Source organism: Rhamphochromis sp. 'chilingali', assembly GCF_963969265.1.
Source record: "Rhamphochromis sp. 'chilingali' genome assembly, chromosome: 18".
NCBI classification, from domain to species: domain Eukaryota; kingdom Metazoa; phylum Chordata; class Actinopteri; order Cichliformes; family Cichlidae; genus Rhamphochromis; species Rhamphochromis sp. 'chilingali'.
This window is the reverse complement of record NC_137945.1, coordinates 19,713,001-19,735,879: the sequence shown is the minus strand read 5'-3', so window position 1 is coordinate 19,735,879 and position 22,879 is coordinate 19,713,001. Positions and strand designations below refer to the sequence as shown.

Genomic DNA, 22,879 nt, shown 5'->3' with positions numbered 1-22,879 from the left:
TGCCGTCCTATATCAGAACCAACAAGGCAAGATGAGAGTGATTGGGTATGGGTCTCGCACGCTCACACCTGCTGAACAAAACTACCACTTGCACAGCGGAAAACTAGAGTTTCTCGCCCTCAAGTGGGCAGTTTGTGACAAGTTTAAGGATTACCTCTACTATGCTCCACATTTCACCATTTTTACAGATAACAATCCCTTGACATATGTCCTCAGCACAGCAAAACTCAACGCAGTTGGACACCGTTGGGTCGGACAATTGGCAGATTTCCACTTCGACATCAAATACCGGCCGGGAAAAGTAAACATTGATGCAGATGTGCTGTCACGTTGCCCACTTGACATTGAGAGGTTCATGGGAGAGTGCTCAGAGGAACTGTCGGAGGAAGCCGTATGTGCGGTTTGGGAAGGGAGCAGAAGAGCGAAGCAAGGAGATGTAGCATGGATTGCAGCCCTTAACCTCACTGCACCAAACCTACCCATCAAAGAACCCCTACAGTCAATCAGTCATGACCAACTTGTACAATCGCAGAGAGCAGATCCAGCAATCAGAAAAGTCATTGACATGGTAGAGAAGGACATAAGACCAACAGAAGATGACAAGGCTGACACTAACACAAAGAGACTGTTGAGAGAGTGGAGTCGGCTGCACATGGAGAATGACCTTCTCTATAGAAAGACTACAGGACGCAAGCAGCTGGTCCTACCTACTCTCTACAGACAGGTAGCTCTCACACACCTCCACAACAACATGGGCCATGTCGGCGTGGAGAAAGCCTTGAACCTGGCTCGAGAGCGGTTCTATTGGCCTTTCATGAAGAGAGAAATTGAAGAGTACGTCACAAGGAAGTGTCAGTGCATCAAGCAGAAGAAGCCAACGACACACGAGAGAGCACCCATGGGTAGCATAACATCCAGCTCCCCTCTTGAGCTTGTTTGCATTGACTTCCTGCACTTAGAGTCTTGTAAAGGTGGGTTTGAATATATACTGGTTGTTGTAGACCATTTTACCAGGTTCGCACAAGCGTATCCCACCAAGAATAAGGCCGCAAAGACCGCGGCAGACCGCCTCTTCAATGACTACATTCCCAAATTTGGCTACCCCTCCAAGCTCCACCACGACCAGGGTCGCGAGTTCGAGAATAAGTTATTCAAGTCCCTAAGAGAACTCGCAGGCGTTGGTCACTCAAGGACATCCCCCTACCATCCCCAATGCAACCCTACTGAAAGACTGAATCGCACCCTGTTACAGATGCTGCGTACACTGGGAGAAAAGGAGAAACAAAATTGGAAGGAACATCTACCCCATGTTATCCATGCTTACAATTGTACCAAGCATGAATCGACTGGCTTCTCTCCGTACTACCTCTTGTATGGTCGACACCCTCGTCTTCCAGTAGACCTTCTCTTTGGTCTCATGGCAGAAAACAACACTGAGACACCACATGGGTATGCAGAAAGATGGAAAGGGAAGATGACAGAAGCATACCGCATTGCAAATGCAAACAGTCAACAGTCAAGTTCCAAAGGCAAAGCAAACTATGACAAAAGATGCAAAGGAGTAATGCTACAGGCAGGAGACAGAGTACTGGTACGAAACCTGAGTGAAAGGGGGGGCCCTGGCAAACTGAGACCCTACTGGGAGCAAACGGTCTACATTGTGAGGGAGCAAGTGGGCGACAACCCCGTCTACAAAGTGAGTCCAGAGGCGGGAGGCCGTCCTGTTCGCACCTTGCACAGGAACTTGTTGTTACAAGTAAATGACTTGCCAGTGGACATTATCCAAAGTCAGGCTACAAGACCACACAAGAGAAACAAGAAGTCCACCGGAAGACCAATGACACCAGAGCCGAACCCTGACACAACTGACTCGGAAGAGGGTGAGCCATTGTACTGGCTTGGTGTACCCAGATACCCTCGAGGGGGCCATTCTCCAGTCACACCAGTTCCAAGTGGAGCGCAACGGAGCTCCGGTCCAAGTGAACTAGGACAAGTCTTAAGGGCTCGTGTCCAACCTAGAAAAAAAAGTGCCATGGTTCCGGAAGAGGATCTAATTGTGTTAAGAGACCCAGACCTACCTCAACTAAGTGACAATCAGGAGATGCCTCAGGTTCAAGAAGAAGTTGACGTCACTGAGTCCAGTCCTGATCCAGTAGAGGTTCCTGACCCAGAGCCGGAACCCAGGGTGGAGCCAGGGGATGACATCCATCCAGAGCCACCATCTCATCCTAGGCAGTCCAGCAGGCAGAGACGTCCCACCACATTCTTCACCTACCCATCCTTGGGTCAACCAGCCTATCAGGCTCATCCTGCGGTGAACACCATCAACGTCCAGCCTTCGCCATATCCTTCCCTCTACTACCCTCTTCTCTACTCCCAACCCCCCTACCCCTCTCCCCTCACCCTTAGCCCTTACTTACCTGTTTTATATGTTGTTCCTTGCTATTGAATCGAACAGAAATCTCAGGAAGAAGAATGCCTGAAGTCTAAGGACACCTGGGCAAGAGGAATATTCCAGGGACTTCTGTAAATAATAATAATAATGGATTGGATTTATATAGCGCTTTTCAAGGCACCCAAAGCGCTTTACAATGCCACTATTCATTCACTCTCACATTCACACACTGGTGGAGGCAAGCTACGGTTGTAGCCACAGCTGCCCTGGGGCAGACTGACAGAAGCGAGGCTGCCATATCGCGCCATCGGCCCCTCTGGCCAACACCAGTAGGCAAGTAGGGTAAAGTGTCTTGCCCAAGGACACAACGACCAGGACAGAGAGCCCAGGGATCGAACCGGCGACCTTCCGGTTACAGATGCGATTCCCAACCCCTTGAGCCACGGTCGCCCCGTAAAGAGACTTTGTTAGTTTAAAGGGTTTTTTTATAATTCAAGTTAAGTGTTAGGAGCCACTTTTGCTGTTGGGGAGCGTGTGGTGAACACAAATGTGCTACCACATTTTGGTAAATTTTATTATTTTTAAGAAAAACATATGTCAGCAATTAAGACAATTATTATTTTACATTCATTACGTGTAGTCCATAACAATTGAGGAGAGTAAAAGTGAGAAATAATAAGCGGAACTGTTGACACTGTAGTCGTTCGCCCGCGGTTGCCTAGAGCGGACCAACTTCCTGTCCTCTCAGATGCAATTCGGGAAAAGACACGAGTGCTCCTGTGATTCTTTCTCTGAGACTCTACCTTTATTTTTACAGGTCAGTATCGTCTTAAAAATACAGTGTATGAGGGTTTTGTGCCTTGTTCTACTTCGGTGTTTACTGAGAGTTATGTTGACACCGCCGATGTAACCTTAAGTGGGGTTTAGTTGAAAAGTACTGAAGCGCGGCACCGCAGCGGTGGTAAAGCCGAGCCGCGCAGCCCCAGGTCTCGCAAGAGTTACCGCGAGTTATCGCGAGAGTTCGCCAGCCCGCGGGATGTATTTAAACTTGGTAAACTCCATTTAACAAGCAAATATGTGTGTGTGGTGCTCCAATTTAACTGTAAAGGCCCTGACATCAGATTATTCGAGATTAAAATATCTTATATATACTTTATGGTTCAAGTGATGTGGAAATGTTAAGAATAAGCTAAGAATGAATGTACATTTATGTTGTTACATTGCAAAGTAATACATTCAGGTGTGTTTTGTCTAATCTAGTAAGATTTATGCACTTATATCAGATTTGTGGATAAGCTATTTTGAGTTTGCCCTATATGTGAGAAAGAGCAATAAGACGTTTAAGGCATTATATGCTATCTGCACTGCTGATTTAAATGAGTGAAGGAATAGTGTGGTTAACAGTGTAGACTGGAGAAATGTAATGACCATAGATGCATATATTTGCCAAATGCCTTTTATTTACCTTTTACAGTTATTGAGCATATCTGACAAGTGAAAGCACTGGATGTAAATTATATTTGTTGATCTGAAATAAGAGATGCAATTCGGGAAAAGACACGAGTGCTCCTGTGATTTTTTCTCTGAGACTCTACCTTTATTTTTACAGATTTGTATTCTTTTTGTTATTGTGGTCTTCACATCTGGGACCCGTAACACATGCATAAGGCTGATGCTGTTTAAGCATGCATTTTTTCCATTTGGCAGTTTCAGCTGCTCTGTCCTTGCACCATCCTCACGAGAAAAAGATGTAATCCCACAAAGGACTTCTCGCTTTCTTAAATCCTTACCTCCCAAAAAAAGATCCATTTTCTCTGAAGATGTGGTAACTAACTGGGTATTTGCTGCTTAGTAACCCTGCAAACAGCACAAACCACTGAGTAGACCTGTGATAGAAGATAAATGAGTCTGGTGTCTCTTAGCCTTGGTGTAAAGAAGAGTTGGACTGGGGTGATAACAGATTGTGAATTATTCAGCCCATCTAAAACACATAAAGGACCTTGCTAAGTATCTACTGAGGTAGCAAAACATCCACAGATAGCTGCATAGAGGATATACTACTGAATGGAAAATGGGACTGAATCAGACACTGACACTGAATAGATGAGCCAATCTCAAAAAGGGAGAGATAGGAACCAAGAAGCGAGATAAGACCATCATTCTGTTGGAACCAACTATTTTGCTCTGACTCAAAACAGCACTTGACATTTTGCCAGCAGCAGAAGCAATCATAGCAGACCGCAGGAGAAATATTCAAGTTATTGCTCTGAATCAGTCTTAGTCTTCTTGCAGATAACCCGCGAGTTTATCTTGGTGGGAAAATGAGCAGGTTTATCCAGAGAAAGACAAAGATAAGCAGTGGTCCGTTCACCTCCATTTGAACCTTGGCTAGCTGAAGCTCAGACACCACATGCTGGCGCTCTCTCTCTCAGACACACACACATGCCAGGTTACTTGCAGGCAAGGTGACACCTATCTACTCAGTCAGCCGGAAACGCTAAAGGGGCGTAAGAGCTATGAAAGGAAATGTGCCACAAGTAGCTAGGATGGATTTGTTTTTCACCATCTCATCAGCCAATCCTGTTGGCTCAGCAGCTCCAAGGGGATGAACAGCGGCTGATTTGTCACACTCGGGGGAAATCAGAACCTACCTCCAAAAAGACGCCGTAAACTGGCATCTGTTAGAGATGCTTGTTCTCCAGGGACTCGGCTGATGCACAGCAAATTTCATTAGACATTTCAGTTTTCTAATTTTCTGATTTCTAGTGTGTTTTATTTTTAAGTTAACAGATCATAGACATGATTGGCTACCATGGTGCAACTAAATGATGCCGATTAAACAAACACAGTATTGTGCAGCCCCATTTCTAACACTTAAAAAAGACCTGCAATCCATCCAAAAATTACAACCAGTAAAGGAAAAAATTAAACAAGCACCAACTGATTAAATGTTGTAAATAAAAACATTGGTGAAGTTGCAGGTAAGATGCTATTTTCTATAAGAGCATAAGATGAGCCATATATCAGAAAAATGTGTCTGTACACAGAGAGCAAGACAGTGTATGCATAAGCACGCCCATGTATAATTGCTGTGGTCAGGGGGCTTATATTTCCTTCTGCTAATTAAGTTCAATTATATTAATGTCGTGTACTTAGAGCCATATTAAAATCTAATTAGAAATTAGAGTCTGTGGCACCTGTACAGCCCCTGAACACAGGTAAGCAAATTAAGTAGGTACTGATCTGAAGTCAGCACGCAGACTGTGCCATTCAAACAATGGGAAGCTTGCTTTGCTATTTGAGATATGAGTCAATGGCATTTTATTTATTTATTTATTTTTATATGATTAAAAGACAGAACACTCTGACCTGTCACACAGAAGTGGGTGGCATTATTAAAACAGTTACCGCACAACAGTGAGGTCACAGCAATTAGCAGCTCTGATCAACTAAAGAAACATTAAATGCTATAGTGCTCCTGATGTAGCCAGGGTGAAAAATCTATGCAGAAAACATATTCAGGTGCTTTTCTTTTCTGAAGTCTAAAACAAAGTTAAACGAAATAAATTACAATAACCAGAGCAGTGTAATGTCACCCTGGCAGATCGTGAAATGTGAAATAATCACAAAATGATGCTGATGTAACACCGGCCAATGTGGCTTCAGAAAAAAAACATGGGGTCAGAAGGATTTGTCCTTCCTGCTTGCTGCACACAAACACATAAAGTACAACACGCTGCTGACGAGACCAGCACACACACACACACACACACAAAGCACTTTCACATCAAAAACAATCCACATCAATGTGAGTCAGACAAATAACCCACACCAGTAACACAACACAGCTAATACCCACCAAAGAGGAACCGCAGCCAAGAAAACACAACTGCCACAACAACAGCTAGGCTGAAATTAAACTACGCAAAGACCTACTTTACTGGCTGCTGCACAGGTTATATACTGTAAGTGTTAAAAATAATTTTAAAGCGGGGCCTAAAAGTGGATTATGGCACAGAAAAAACACCTTAGACACTGAGAAGAAAAGAATAAGGCATGTCTGTTAAACACAATGGAACCATTCAGCCGCCCAAAAACCTCAAAGCTGCGTTCGACCAGTTACGCAATTTCTGGATTTTTCCTCAGCAGACACAAGTCGGGGTCATTAGTTCAGTCTGGGGAAACCTGCTTCATTAGAGAAACATTAATAAAACAACACTCTGCTGCATTTAGAGGACGACAGTGTAATAGATGTGGGTGTAAACTTAAATCCGAGTCGAAGCTGTGAAAGGAAAAGACCTCAGGCCTTAAAGTCGATGTCAGAAGGCTCATCTGCCCCCCCAGTTCTAGTGCAGCTTTAATAGAGGAGATGGCAGTGCAGCCCAGAGGGACTGTCCTGCAACAGAGGGCAATATCCTCTCTTACTGCATGCGCTCTGAAATCCAATTACACCAATTTATTGATCCTCGTGAATAAGGAGCCACTTGGACCAAACAAACCTGGCTGTCTTTCATCTTGGCTCAAAAATAATACATTTTGAAGCTGTACTTTTATATATCTACAAAGCTCATCTTTATCCTCTTGCCTCTCTCCACACAGGCAGCCAGGAGGATGAAATAGAGGTCATTCTGTCCCCGACAGAGCGACAGCCTCCCAGTGTGACTCCTGTGAACCTGTCCCTACCTGTCAACCACATCAACCGGAGCTAAAAAGAAACCACTGACTAAGAAATGAGAAGAAAGATGCCAAAGCCTTTGCTTGTATGGCACATAGCATTTGACCTAATGGTTGGAAATGCCAAAAAAATAAGAAACAAAATAAAAATTCCCTCTTACACAGAAGCTCAATGTGTTTAATGCGCAATAATAACAGCTGCACAATAAAACAGGAGCACATGGTTTGAATAAAGCTTCAAACAATCACAAGATCTCTAATAAAAAGACGTCAGTAGTTACTGCTCACTTCTCTGAACACAACTTCATTACTTAACCATTCACAATTTTACTGACTAATTAAAGCTGGTGATGCAAAGTATCACTCTCTGCTATTCAGCCAGCAATTACACCAAGACTAAAAAGGACAACAACTTCACATATAATTAAGACTTACCCAAAGAGCACCATTTGCTTTGGTCAACGCACACAAAGGAGCTGGGATAAAGGAGAGCCTTTCAACTGGTGGGACAGACTTGCCACAGCTGCATTTGAAATGAGTCTTGGAGGTACAGTAATTGCCCTATCCATGCAAGGACTTGCCAGACACTTTAATGAAGTGGATCCTTCCCAACACCGAGAGAAAATTACCTGTAAGAGTCACCAGCGGCTGAAACTCCAGCCATTGCCTCGCTGTTGACAAAGCAACAGTGGTGGATTGCTATCTATAATAATTTCCCAGTCTGTCTCCCTTGGGTGTGCTTGTGCTGTTTGTTAAGTAGATCCAAGCCCATGCTCCCCTGAGCTGCCTGCTGCTACATAATGAGCCTCTCCAGCTGGATGACCACTGAGTCGGTGGAGGCCAGGGGTTGAGCAGCTCACCCCCTCTAATTGAATCACACAGAAGCACACCCTCACCCCTCAGATGCAGTCCAGTGAGGTTGCAAACAGGAGCTATTACAGATTTATTTTCATATCATTTCAGCTCTGTAGTGTGGAACTCAGTTAAAGCTGGTAGCTGACAAAGTATTTGCCCCATTCCCAATTTCTTATTTTTTACTTACATGTAACTTATATTACATTTTTATATTTCACAAAGATAACACATTTACAGTTTTTAGATGATTTCATAATCATAGATTGTTTGTTAAATCATAAATTAACTGTTATAAACTACATTTTGTGGAAAGTTGACTTCAATTTCACCAGCTACAGTGGGGCAAAAAAGTATTTAGTCAGCCACCGATTGTGCAAGTTCCCCCACTTAAAATGATGACAGAGGTCAGTAATTTGCACCAGAGGTACACTTCAACTGTGAGAGACAGAATGTGAAAAAAAAAAATCCATGAATTCACATGGTAGGATTTGTAAAGGATTTATTCGTAAATTAGCTCTTTGGTCTTGGCCATGGCGGAGTTTGGAGTCTGACTGTTTGAGGCTGTGGACAGGTGTCTTTTATACAGATGATGAGTTCAAACAGGTGCCATTCATACAGGTAACGAGTGGGGGACAGAAAAGCTTCTTACAGAAGACGTTACAGGTCTGTGAGAGCCAGAGATCTTCCTTGTTTGAGGTGACCAAATACTTATTTTCCACCCTAATTTACGAATAAATCCTTTACAAATCCTACCATGTGGATTCATGGATTTTTTTTTTTCACATTCTGTCTCTCACAGTTGAAGTGTACCTCTGGTGCAAATTACTGACCTCTGTCATCATTTTAAGTGGGGGAACTTGCACAATCGGTGGCTGACTAAATACTTTTTTGCCCCACTGTACAACCAGACCTGATTATAGATCCTATCTGCTGATGGTGGAATTGAACTCACGATCTTCTTGCTGTGCAAACCACTGCACCACCCTGCTGCCCTGCAGCTTTATCTAATATTAAAAATTGTGACAATATTAAACTGTGACAGCACTGCAGGATAAGCACAAGTATTAGTAATGACATTTTCAATAGCTTTGTTCTATTTAAGTTTCCCAGTAAGCCATTTAAATTTAAGTTAGCCATCCCAATTTTCATGAAGTTCAGCTTTTCTTTTCCTACTGTAATTCAAAAAAGTGCTTTGCACTATAAAAACCAGCAAAGTTTAACAAGAGCAGTTGGGAGGAAGTGTCAGTCAAGCACCAGCAGTGCTAGCTCACACACAAGACAGAATCAAATATGACATTTAAGTTCTTGTTTGATTTTTCAGATTAAAGATCACAGCTGCATGGCTGGTTTATGGGTTACTAATGAAGGCCTCAGATGTCTTTAAACTTCATTTGAAACTAGGATTAGCACCCCACTGTTATAACCCAGCCAGTCAACTTACAGTTAAAGTCCATGTCTGCACATATTCATAACAAACGTGTGCACTGAATTCTTTCAGCAAATTCAATAAAAGATATTAAGTGTGTCTAACTTTAGTAAGTGTATCTAAAGCTGTATTAGAGTAATGACAAAATATAAAATGCAGATACATCATGAGCATATGTATATTGTAAGAACCTGAAGTTAAATCACTTTTTCTCTTTGAGACATTAATGCGAAATCTTGTCATCATTAGCGTAAGAATTCTTGAGTTCTGGTCAAATGACTTTCATGAGTTCACAGTGCCCTTTGACCACCAGATTTTGAATTGTTGATTGCCGAGCCCAAATGAACAGCTGTTACAGATGTAATGAAATTCCATCCAGGTGTTGAATATGACAAATACATGTCATCACACTACTGAAATTGAGCATATGTAGGTATACCTTAAACAGACCTCAGCAGCAACAGAATAGTAACTATCTAAACAAATTGAATTGTGTTATACATTAATAATAAACATAGTTTTAAACACTCATTTAAAAATATTAAAGCAGTAAAGCCGGGAGACATCATAGACTACCTGCAGTTTCCAACATTAAAACTTTAAATAATTTAAAGAACAGCACCACTTGTCTCTAACTAAACTTATAGCTATCTGTGCCATTTCTTTAATGAATTTATTTTATCTGAGTGTGTATAAGACAGCAGGTAAAGTCAGTCAGGTGTTTCAAATATTTCTTATTATTCACCATTAGGGCTGTTCGATATAACGATATATATCGGATGACGATATAAAAACATCTATCCTTTCATTTTACGCTATCGTTTGTCTCGTGATGTCGCAAAATAAACGTTTACAGCATTTTTTCATCTTTTTGTTGGTCACTGTAGTGGCTATATTAATTTCTTAAAGTTCTCTCTTTCTCTTATATTTAATATAACCACACTACGGACGGACAAGCGCCTGCTTTTATGCGTTGTCGTTAGCAACAAAGACGGTAAAACCACCGCGACCGCTTCTTTATTTTCTACATAAAATAGAAAATCGGGGGGGGGCGATCGTGGCTCAAGAGTTGGGAGATCGCCTTGTAATCGGAAGGTTGCCGGTTCGAGCCCCGGCTTGGACAATCTTCGGTCGTTGTGTCCTTGGGCAAGACAATTCACCCGTTGCCTACTGGTGGTGGTCAGAGGGCCCGGTGGCGCCAGTGTCCGGCAGCCTCGCCTCTGTCAGTGCGCCCCAGGGTGGCTGTGGCTACAATAGCTTGCCATCACCAGTGTGTGAATGTGTGTGTGAATGGGTGGATGACTGGATATGTAAAGCGCTTTGGGGTCCTTAGGGACTAGTAAAGCGCTATATAAATACAGGCCATTTACCATAAAGCTCAAAATCCTGTTGAGACTTTTCAAAATAAACTGAATCACGTGAAAGAGTATGCAGAGTATCTACGGATGAGAAGCAAAAAAGTTTACAGTTAATTTACAACTTATGTCTAAAAATATATCGTTTCATGCATCGGTTAAAACACTCGACTCCAGCTACACGACGCCCAGCTGGAAACACTTCACGCAAGTCGAGCTACCCGAGATTCACAGAATTTACAGAAAATGTTACATTTTTGTGATTTATATCGTTATCAGACGATATAATTCTTATATCGGGATATGAGATTTTGGTCATATTGCACAGCCCTATTCACCATGAGGGAAAATTAAATTCAGCATTAAATGAGCCAGCTGAGCCTTAAACTGTCCTACGAAAGTTTACCAGCCTAATTTGAAGCTCTGCAGGGCTGCCTTCCTTCACAAATAAATAAATAATTACCATAAATCAATCGTAAAAGAGTTAGCCATGCAAACCGCAGAGGGAGCCTGCTGTGAATGATATATAAATGGAGAGAGATTTATATTCCTATTCGTAAACTGCGGAAAATTTTCCAGTGCAAATGAGAGGATTTGGGGTTTCTTTCTTTTTCTTCCTTCCGTAACTTGACTGGCCGTGGTAGTGGTCAGGATGCAGATTGTTTTCTTTTGTTTGGATTTCTCTTTTTTCGGAACTGTATAAAGTCAAACTATGCAAGGACCACCACACAAATATTTTTTATTTATTAGATGAAGGCAGAAAGAAAAAGCAAAACACAGTTCCCAAGAGAGAGATGGACCAAGAACACGTCCTTGTTCAGTATTTAGCCATGGGCAGTATTAAGAGAGTCTAAAGCATTTGACTGTGCAGGCTGATGAAGCTTGATGATGTTAGGGGTAATGTAAGCAGTGGTATTCAGCCTAAAAAATTAAAGGACAGTTGTAGCATTTTTGCATTATAATGAGATGGTCGACTTTGCCCCGTGAGGCCACGAGGCTCATCTTGGTTTGGACTCGGATACTAAAAATTCATAAGAGATGAGACGCTGTGAACAGGCTTGGAACAGACAAGTTTTTAAGATGTGGGAAGGTCTATTGAAAGAAAACATTTGTTTTGGAGCTTTGCTGTTTACTACTCCAGTAAGATTTTGCCTAAAATGCAGTTATAAATATAAGCTCAATGGGGTAGGGGGGTACCTCTGTATTTAATTACATGGATGACCATTTTGACAGCTGAAAACATGCAAATTTTTCTTTTTTGCAGATCTGTGTCACTGGATTAAATGTCGACTTTACTAAAACACTCCTTTAGATTTAAGAACTACAGCTCTCAATTTTTATACACAAACTACTGGCAGGTGAAGTGAATCACATTCATCATCGCATTAGAAACCAATGATTTGCTGTGTCACACATCACCAACTTAAGCAAAAAAAGAACACTCCCCGACGGCAGCAGTCTCTCCACAACTCAAAAAAATGACAAATCAAAACAACCTTAATGTACAAATAGCACTACAGGCTACAATTCATTTGAATTGGGCTGAAATACCCCTTAAATCTAGGTTTATCATGGGGGACAAATTTAGATCAACTGTGACTTTGCGTCCTCTGGAAAAAAAAAAAATTGTTGTTGTTTTTTTTTTTTTATATCTGCTTTGCTTTTTTTAAAGAATTGTTGCCTAATAAATATTCCCCTGTCATTACATCATCAATATTCTGCTCATCTCCTTGCTGTAAACAGCAGTAATAACAGCCTGAGAGTCATAATTTATTTCAGCTCATTCATGACAGACTGATGGGGGAATATTTTACAGCCTAGTAATTTGGGAATGCAGCATCATTGCTCTAAAACTAATTCTGGGAAACTAAGTAGAGTTTCGAGCAGCGCAAACCGACGGCTGCATTCTGGTTTGTGAAGCAACTTTGTTTTGCTCCTCTGAGTACAGCTAAGATGTTTAGCGCTCCGAGTAAAGGAGCCTAATCACTTGTGGCATTCACTCAAGAACAATAAACCACTGAGGCTCACTGTTCAAGTCTGAAGAAAGACATCAAATTTCCACAACAAAATAGCTGAGGCAGTCAAAGGAGAATATTTGCGTTTCAAAAATTATAGGGTTCACCTAAATTCCAGCTGAAAAACAGCTAAAAACAACTTTCTGGATTTTGTGGTGGCATTAGATACACTGGCAAACCTCCTCCTGTAGTCACGATGAAACAACAACACTGAACCGAGCATATGTTTGATGGCCGGCCTCCTATTAATGTCTGTCACAGCCAAACTGAATCCGCTCTTACTCCTCCCTGAGGGAGTGAAGGAAAGGAGCTGAAGGGATGGAAGCAGTCTAGCATTTGTTAATTAAGAAGATGTGACATGAGAGAAAGACCAGAGGGCCAAAATAATGACCCTATCAGACCTGACAGCCTGTAAGCAGAAAACACGAAAGGAGGAGCAGGACTGAAAACTCAGTTACAAAAACTACTTTGCTACTTTACTTCATTTATAAACTCACAGAAACTGCTGTTGCTGTTACAACATTGGCAAAAAAAAGCCACACTGTATGATATGGATCTAATGGTGGAGGATAAGCATGATGGAAAACACCTGATAGAAACAAGGCTTCAGATGCCACAACTAAGCTAGATTTAATGTGGTAAAACATGACATTCGTCATTGTTTTACTGGGAAAAAACCAAGTGTAGTTGCAGTTTTGCTCCATGCTTTGCACGGCCTAAAGTCACATGTGACAGGTGTACTAGGAAGCAAGATGATTGGCATTTGAGAACTATGTTGAATTTACAGTTGGAATTTTCTGTGTCATGAAAACAGTACTTTTTAAAATCACTGTTGTAACTTATACTGAACACATAACCTGGTCCATCATCTGATGAAATCTCTGATTGGGTTGGGTGACGCTCACAGGGATCGTTTTGTGTGGAAGAAGAGCTATTTTACTGCTGCTTTATTTGACTGCTTTACTTTACAAAAGCCATGCCGAAGAGGCTTTCCATTGTAGCATAGCACCCAGTTCAATTCACAGTCACTACAGTGGCCCGTTCAGTAATTGGTACATGCATTCATTTTTGAAACATTAGGTCTTTACCCAGAAAAGGACAGCAGGTCATTCATTTCAATGCAAAAATCTTAATTTCACCCAGATCAGCAGTTTTTAATCACTGGTCTCATTATTTAGGCTGTACATCGTCACAGTCCGCAACATGTAGGCATAACTTTCTATGTACCTCATTTTAGCTTGCAGAGTATTGTAAACTTTATGTGGTAAAAGGTTTTCTGTCTAAATCAGATAAGCATCTCGATTTGATAAAGTGTCTAAAGTCGCACATTAATCCAAGGCCTAAAGAGCCTCTTTCCTTTCCTTTCTGGTGAAATGGATAACATATATATAAACCCTTCCTAGAGTAAATGAGCTGTACAGACGCTGACAAACTGTAGACGTGAAGAATGTGTACAAAGACACCCTTTTAAGGAGTAGACATTAGAACTATGTAATACATATTCAACATATGTGGGCGTCTTTGTTGTCGAGTCTCCTGAATGTCCTTGAGAGTCAGGCGTATGTACCTGCTGTGCCTAGTCACTGTTGCCAAGCTGTTATTGCACCATTCAGAGATTTAGTTTTGCAGACAGTAAATGTAATTTTTATATACTTTGTAAAAATTTTATTGCACAAGAAATATACTAGTAAAGAAGCAGGTTGCAGAAAGGAGATTTGGTAAGAGCCAGCTGTAGACGCGAATGACATTGCCTTGCATCAGTTCCTGTCACATCACCCTGTACTTGTCAAATGTGCTAAAAATACTCAAAATAAAAAATAGGCACTGAATATAAAATTCCAATCTCACCTCAGCCTGTCCTCCTCCTTTTTTCGCAGTTTCATGTCCCGCTGGACCACCTTCAAGACGTGCTCAGCCTCGCCGTCCGTCAGGCCTGACAGGTCCAGCTTTCGGCCCATTGTTCCTGCCCTCGCCACACCGAGCTGCTGCTGCTGCTAGTCAAAGAGGTGGAGAGGCACAGGAACCGCTGCTCTGGGGGCCGAGGCTGGGACAACCCTGGAACAAGACAAACGGATAGAAAAATAAAAATGGATTGTGCGTTTTTTAATTAAATTCACTTTTATATGCTGTGTGAGTATGTCCGAGTGGATTTTAGTAATTTAACACCGAATGATGCTCATCTCACAGTGAAAATGACTGTGTAACTTTCCTTGTATGACTTGTGGATAACTTTTGAGTCACAGGTTGCTTTGCCTGCAGGATGAACCTCGGCTGAAAAGTGAATATCGAGTGCCTTGAAAGCATCCTCTTCACACATTCTGGGACCATTCAGAATACTGTTACATAAACTAGCACTGGAAGCAAAAAATATATATTTTTGAACTTATGGGAACATTTAATGTCAAGCAAATGTATTCAAAATCTTCTAAAAACATTTGTATAGTTCCTGGATATTTCTAGACTATGAAACAATGTGATGTGCTATACTGCCATCCAAGAATCCTGTCTAATACAGTAGCTGTGGAATTGATTATACCCTTTTGGTTAAACATAAATAGAAATATAGAAGTCTATGTTGGCTAAGACTATTGATAAGCCAAGCATCTTCCTTGGAAGCTGCAAAACTGCAGTTCCTCTTCTCTCCACTTGAGGCTTTCACAGATTCCCATGTTAAACTGCCCATTTTCAGAGCTGAAGTAACCATGCTTAAAAGAAATCTGCTCACTCTAGCTAATTTTTCCTTTCATACCATAATATTTTATATTATGATAATATATAATATTTTATATTTACAAATAAAATGTAGAATTCACACATTTAAACAGCATTAAGGATTAAAGTTATCATTTTTAGAAGCGGGTGCCCCTTTGACTGACAGGCGGATGCCAGAACAGGCGGCTGTAGTCGACAGCCATCTGTTAAGTTTCGCCTCGGTTGATTGTAGTCACTGAACTGGCCCTCTTGACCATCTGAAGTATTTTTTTATGTCATTATCTGAAAAATAAAATGTCTTGCAACGATTTTATTTCTACGAATGGTGCATGAACTAGCATATTAGTACATATGGTGAAGTAAAAATAGAACCTCGGAGACATAGAGGGGTTGCCTTTAAAAAACAACAACAAAAAAACAAGACCAAAACAGTAATGACAGCACAGAAAGAGAAGCAAAGACAGATGAGGAGATGGACAGGAGGAGAACATTAACAACAGAGCCTAAACAAGATGGGTGAGCACTGCCAGTGAAGAGAGCTATGACTCAGAAGACCAGACAATTATGTCCATTCTATTACTGGACCAATAGCTTTATTGACAGCGCATCTCCCTTTCAGTCCTGCTTCTTACTCATTCCTCCAGTCACTTCAGGACCTGGCTCACCCCAACACACTGTTAAACTTTCTGAAAATAAAACTGAGCCAGTCATACTTGGTTTATGTAATAGTCTCAGTTTAAGTTTGTTAATAGGTTTGTAATGTTTAATTGTAATCTACCTGATCCCAAAAGACAAATGTGAACATACACAATTGACAAATTGAAGTTTCACATTATCAGCACGGTGGCCCAAAAAATAAATAAACCCCAGTAAAATCTCTGTCTCAAAATTCTATTATCACACAGAGTAAGCACACTGTCACATTACCACTGCTTTTCATTCAGCCACTGTGAAGAAAGACCTCTGTAAAGGCTTTCCAGTCTATCAGAATCACACTTCTTTTTCCACTCAAGATATTAAAATAGTCACACTTAGAGTTACACATGCCAGCAGGTGCCTAAAAGTATGAATGGTACTCATCATATGGCTGGCATTCACTTTTGTTTTTCTGGGAGGTGAAACAAAACAAAAAAAATCTCTAGAAAGGATGTTTTGGGTTGTTGTTTTTTTTACCTGCATTGTCTTCTTTCTCTGATTTTAAAACTTTAACCACAGACTGTATATGAAAGATGGAAAAGTAAAACCCAGTCTGAACCACCTTAAACCTGCAATCTTTCTAATCACCAGCAGGGGGTGACTGCTTGGCTGCTAAAAAGAAAAAAAACAGACTGCACTGAAGTCTATCAGAAAAATGACACTGCTTTTCTATTGACTTAATTCCCGCTTCTGCATTTTTCTCCACATGAATTTGTGGTCTCAATAACTTTGAAATAGTCTTCAGTACAAGATAATGATTGTTACAGAAGAGAAAAATCACCACTGAGTGATGTCACAATAAAATGATATATACACACACACAGTTCTTACCCTGCTTGACTTTACTACTTGATCGGAGCAGTAACAAATACTGAAACACTGTTTCAACAAAAAACATAGCATATTTCCCAATAATGAGGTTACTGCTGTGCCAAGTGTCTTACTAACTTTGCATTTCTTCACATCTAGTTGATAAATTCGGGAAAAACACACTTTCTCACCTGAAAACTAATCATGCTGATCTCAATTCTGCATTAAACCATGTTTACTGCTTAAATTAGCAGCTGGAATATCAATCTATAATCTATGGAACAAATTACAGCAGCAGTGGCTTATTAGGACAAGTTATTTTTCTTGCATCCATGTTACTTTTGATGTATAGAGAAGATGAATACACTATGATTATATGGCCATTAGTGTATAGCCACAAAGGAAGGCAATTATTAGGCCTTCTTTTTATAGTGAGTGGTGTCAAGGACAGGGATGAAGCAGCATTTATGCATGAGAGTGTCTGCATTTGAAGCTTAGTGACGCATATACTTGATGGCTGCAAACACACATTCAGTTCATTATTACTTTCACTGATAATTTCCAACAACATGCAATTCATGCATGCACACAAACACGTGCATATTATGTCTCAAATTTAAGCTTCCCACACGGAGTAGAGTCACTAATCTGCAGCATCACTAACAAACCAAAGTCAATACCACAGGTGTGGTGCACACAGATGAAAAGACAAAACGAAAAACCTGCATTCACCAACACAAAACTGTCTTAGTGGTTCAAAGGTCCACAATCCGTTCAGTGTTCTCAGTGAAGATGGAATACTGAACTGAATAAACATGATCTGCATGTTTTTACTTCTTAAGATAGGATACCTTTATTAGTTACACCAGCAAATACCATATTGTATCAAATAATACTAAAAACTTGCAAAAAAAAATTGCAATTACTAGGATAAAAGTAAGGCAATTTTCTTTTATTCCTTTCCTCCAGTTTAATTTGTTTTTGCAACCAAAGCCGCCAAGCCCTGCTGACTTCACATGAAACACAGGTTTAAGGTAGCTCAACACAGGCTTCAGCCAATCCTTTAAGCTATAGTCACACAGGCCTACTGGCAGTCCCGAGCGACTGGTGGTTATTCCATGCTAACTGCCAGTTGCTTGGAAAAAATGTATATTCCCCAGCTGATTAGTGAGTAGTTGCATGTGGTTGGTTGATGTTGATGGCGGAAATTAGTCAGAAATAGGTGACTAACGCTGCAGCACTGAAAACATCCTTGCTTTACACATTACACAGAAAAATAATATTTTGTTACACTGCTATGCCGATGAGGCACAGCTCTACCTCCCAGTTAAATTCACTAACCTCTTCTCAACCTCACAGTCTGTCTGCCTGATAGTATGACACTGATGTGTGGATTTATCAAATTAAAGTCAGATAAAACAGAAACTCTTATCATGAATTCAGACAAGCTGCATCCAAACATTAAGTTTCCCCTTGGTCCCTTATCCGTCCAGGTAAAATCCGCTGTTAGAAACCTGGGTGTGTTATTTGATTGAGAAACATATACATTTTATCTGTAAAATACATAATTTGAGCCAAAATAATACAATTACCTAATACACAACAGACAGTCAGGTGACTAGAAAAAATACATCGTTTAGTAAAGGTAATTTATGAATGATAGCATCTTTCTGTGTTTGAAACCATTAGAGACATTGTAAAACTTTATTATAAAAATATTGAATATTGATGTTATACCATAACTGCATCCACTCTGAGGCTTCTCTTTCTGTTCAAAGTCACAAAAATACAGGATTTGTTACTAGTGTCACATTTTGACTGACACAACAATGGGGTGCACCAGTGTAATATTGTCAGATTACTAGAGCAAACATGTTCAGGCTGACACTCTGAGAGCACAGAGAATCACTTCAGACAGAAAATAGGTCACACTGATGCATCTCTCAGGAGAACAGAATACAACCCCTCCATTTTCCTGCATTTTCGCCAAGACACACCATCTGCATCAATCATTTCTTTAAGAAAACTGCAGACATGCAGATGCTAGATCATCCTAAATAAACAGGAGCATGCAGAAAAACGACTCATCCTGCACCGTGCTGCAAAGCACTTGGCTCTGCTGCTGCTGTCTGTCACCTCGGAGAGTCAGCAGAGGAGGGGCGAGCTGAGGACAAGGCCCTGCTGGAGCGCTAAAAGGGCAGGTGCAGCCAAGCGCTAAATGAACTGCTTGTTTTAGACACTCTCCATTGCATCAGCTTTTTGTGACAGCTTGAGGTAAGTGCATTGAGGATGACTTCATTGAAATTACTTTTTGGACAGAAGATAAATACAGCGGACTGACTTTGCAGATCAGTCAGTTTGTGTGTGTGATGCAGCTTTGAATGGGAATATGAGCTGGAAATTGTCTTACACTGTGCTTGAAACTTTAGAGTGACAGCTCACTGTTTTCTCAGTGTATAACTTTGGTCATTTGTCTTCTTACAGCCACGTGCGAGCAGAAACAGACGTGTTCAAGGTGTTTTTGCTACCTGGGATATGACCACTATCCGTCAAGATGACATCAAGAGTTGCCAAGAGAGAGAAAAGAGAAGCAATAAAAACTGTGGCACCAGATTTAGTTTAGGACAGATACAGTGAATCCTGCATGTCAAAACAACATTTTAAACAGCTCTACATGACCAGATCTGTCATTAGAGATGAATTTGTGAGAATATCGATTCAACCTAAAATCTACAATGGAAAGAGAAGCGTATAAGGCAACGGCAGAATTGGTATTAGAAACGCTTGGAGAAACAAAATGCATATAACTCAGTACATATGAGCCATTATGGTGCTAAATTCAAACAATTAAGTTGTTACTTGTGTTGCATGAGTTCTTCAACTATCTGAATGATGGGGGAAAAGAAAGAAATCATCAAATGTGCACTTTTCCTGAGCCCTTGTGCTACAATCAGCTGATTTCAGTTAATTTGCAGGGAAGATAAAAATAGTAGGGCAGTCTACAACTTTTGAGGAGTGGAAAGATAAAAACTGCTTCCATTTTTACTGCACTAAAAGGGAACATTGACTCTTTGCAATCATCTGCAAGGGAACTTTAACACAAAGCTACTAGTGAAGAACTTGCAATGCAATGCCAAACCCAGAGAGGCAACCATGATAAACAGTCAGGCTTGTAGTACTGTAGGCCCCCCCACACTCCCTAGCAGATCATTACATGGAGAAACCTTTGGAATGCAAGCATGCTGATCCACACAGGTATGCACACATGGGTATTCACAGACGCGGACTAAAGCTTTCTTGGCTGCTGCCTCAAAGCACACTGTGCGCTGTCTATCTTGCGTGCTGCACAATATTGTTTATTACTTAGTAAATACTGATATCTATGACTAGCTAGTTTATTGTGATGGTGCTTTGTTTTCTCTATTATTATGTTGCTCTTTGTTGTTTGCTGTCTCCTCTGTTTGTTTGTTTGTTTTTTTTTTCTCCATACAGGTGACCCAGGAGTTTTTTTTTTTTTTTTTTTTTTTTTTTTTTTTTTCTCTCTCTTCCCCCCCCTTCTCACCGTCTCTTCTCCCCTTTGGTTTTCTTTCTTTCTCTCCCCCTCTCTCTCTCATTCATTCCCCCTGTCCTATTTATTAAAAAAAAAAAAAAAAAAAAAAAAAAAAAAAAATGACAAAGGATGAACTGAAGCTCTGCCATCACGTAATGTCGCATACTGCTGTTTCTGATGTCATTTAGAAGAAAAAAAAAAAAAAAAAAAAAAAAAAAAAAAAGGCTTGTAGTACTGTAGCCTCAGTTTCTACAATAGCATCACCGACGCTGTAGTCAGAACCCGTACATTTAAAAGAGTGTACGTGTCCTCATTTGGATAGGGATTTGTGTCTGTGTGTGGGCATATAGCCTCAGCCTTTTATTGTTAACTGGTAATTGTGAGACAATGTTGCAGAGTAACACAAAAGTAATGGGACAGGAACTGCTTTCTTCGTGAAGTAAATCATTAACGTAATGTTGTAAAAACTAACAAAGTTGCATTACACAACTGGGTATAGTATCAATCTTCAATGCCAATAAAATGCCATCACTTTTTATATTAAAACATGACTCTTCACAAACAACACAAACCTCCTTTGGGGAGAGATTATCTGTGATATAATGATAGGATGGCATAAATGCAATAATTTGACACAAAAGACATGCAATATAAACCACAGACAAGAGGGTAATTAAGATTAAGGACGTTAGCTGGTTCAGCAACGACTCACCCCACATTAACACTAAATGCCACTTTGGGAGCAGCGAATGCAGCAACACTGACAAAAAGCAATATTAACTACATCATATTTGACCATTCTATCATTTTTCTACTATTTCCATTGTTGCCATTTATAAACTCTACCTATGTCAAAGAAGATAAACTAGGAAAATTAAAGCTGCGTAAATTCAATTAACCTGCTTCAGGCCCCCGGTCCTGGTACAACACATGCTGGCTCACTGTCACGGGAATATTTGAATTTTATTTTACTGGTAACTTCTGTGATTTTACTGCTGCTTAAAAAAACATCTTGTTTCTACTTTCTATGAACATAATCAACCAAAATAAAAGGAAAGAGAAGGCTTAAAAAGCATGGCCTGTTTTCCCACGGCTCAGCTGGTCCAAAGCAGCCATCCATGGTCAATATGGCACCAAATGTTAACTCTGCCAAAGAATATTCTAACATCAAGACCGTGGGAGCATTAAAATCCCCACTGAGCTCACGATCACTCGTCCCTGTTTGACATCTACCTGCTGTGTCACATCTATCACTAACAGGCCAATTACCACTTTATGCAGAGCAAGACAAGAGGCTGCGGAGACCAGACCGTGAAGACACACAACACAAGGCATTAACCGTGAAGTGTTAAAATAAAAACAGGTGCTGATTAAATCTGCCTGGGTAATTGTGGATGTGTTGAGCACTACTGTAACATGAGCACTAAGTGTGATTTTTTGCTGGGTGATCTTCATTTTTCTTTGAATGAACGCCTCAGAATAGCACACTCATTCATTAAATATTTGGGGGAGTGTCGCCCAAGTGACCCAGGTGTCCCCAAGTGTTACTTTCAACAGGTGACGATCGGCACCACAACAACAACAACAAAGCAACACAAACAGCTGCACTGAGAAACAGCTCCCTGTACCTGCACACCAAACTCAGAGTAGCAGCCAAGTAAGGATTTTTCCAGCTTACATTCCTGGGGATTAAAGTTTTTTTCCTTCTTGCAGTGGCTCAGACTCAAAAATGTGACTTTAGTTGTTTTTTGATGGCTTACTCTGATTAATCCGAAGAGTCTTAGTTTCTCAATTTAAAGAGATGAGTCACGCCGTGCGTTGCCTGGACGTGCTTTTAGTTTCCAGCACTTGTGATGATGCAAATTCACCTGCACCTCGCAGGCTAAAAATACCGCATTTTTTCCCCTCATTTAAAACCAGCACCTATACTCATCTCACTCGGGCTGCCACGTTAGCTGCGATCGCATGATGACATCTGTGCAACAAAGATCTCCTGTAGCTCTTGCACGAGCAGCTGGGCTGGCAGCATTTTCATACTGAGGTATGCAAGAATCGCCGAGCCGTTAAATCGTGCATCTCAAAATCAGCCACCTGACCGAGGCTCCTGCCTCTTACGCCTGTTCATTATAACGGGCTAACGTTCACCTCTTCGCCTATTCGGTGAGCCGGTGTGGAGAATCACTTACACAGGATCAGTGGGAGCCGAATGACCGCCAGTCACAGTCTCTTTCACGTTATTCCAGATAATGAGAGAAAGACGCGGAGGGGATGCGCCTCTGCAAGTGTAAACTTCCGCGACACCTGTCCGTCTCCCAGATACTTTTCCTCTCCTGCCCCTCGGTTAGTCAGCTTATTGTGTTTCCACCCCCCATCACCACCACCACCCCCAAA

The 22,879-nt window shown here is 41.0% G+C and overlaps 1 protein-coding gene and 1 long non-coding RNA gene across 3 annotated transcripts in view; one reads left to right on the top strand and one right to left on the bottom strand.

The window, feature by feature from the left end:
- Positions 1-22,879, bottom strand: part of myripb (myosin VIIA and Rab interacting protein b) — a 128,360-nt gene extending 105,481 nt beyond the window's left edge. For both annotated transcript variants that reach the window (XM_080866005.1, XM_080866006.1), the window contains exons 1-2: positions 22,675-22,879; positions 14,569-14,775 (exon numbers count right to left, since the gene is read on the bottom strand). In XM_080866005.1, the coding sequence (XP_080722131.1) occupies positions 14,569-14,678 (110 nt within the window). In that variant the 5' untranslated portion in view covers positions 14,679-14,775; positions 22,675-22,879. The remainder of the gene's footprint in view (positions 1-14,568; positions 14,776-22,674) is intronic.
- LOC308386461 lies at positions 2,908-14,720 on the top strand. The gene is made up of 3 exons (XR_013969801.1): positions 2,908-3,212; positions 6,995-7,616; positions 14,598-14,720. It is a non-coding gene; the product is annotated as an uncharacterized lncRNA (long non-coding RNA).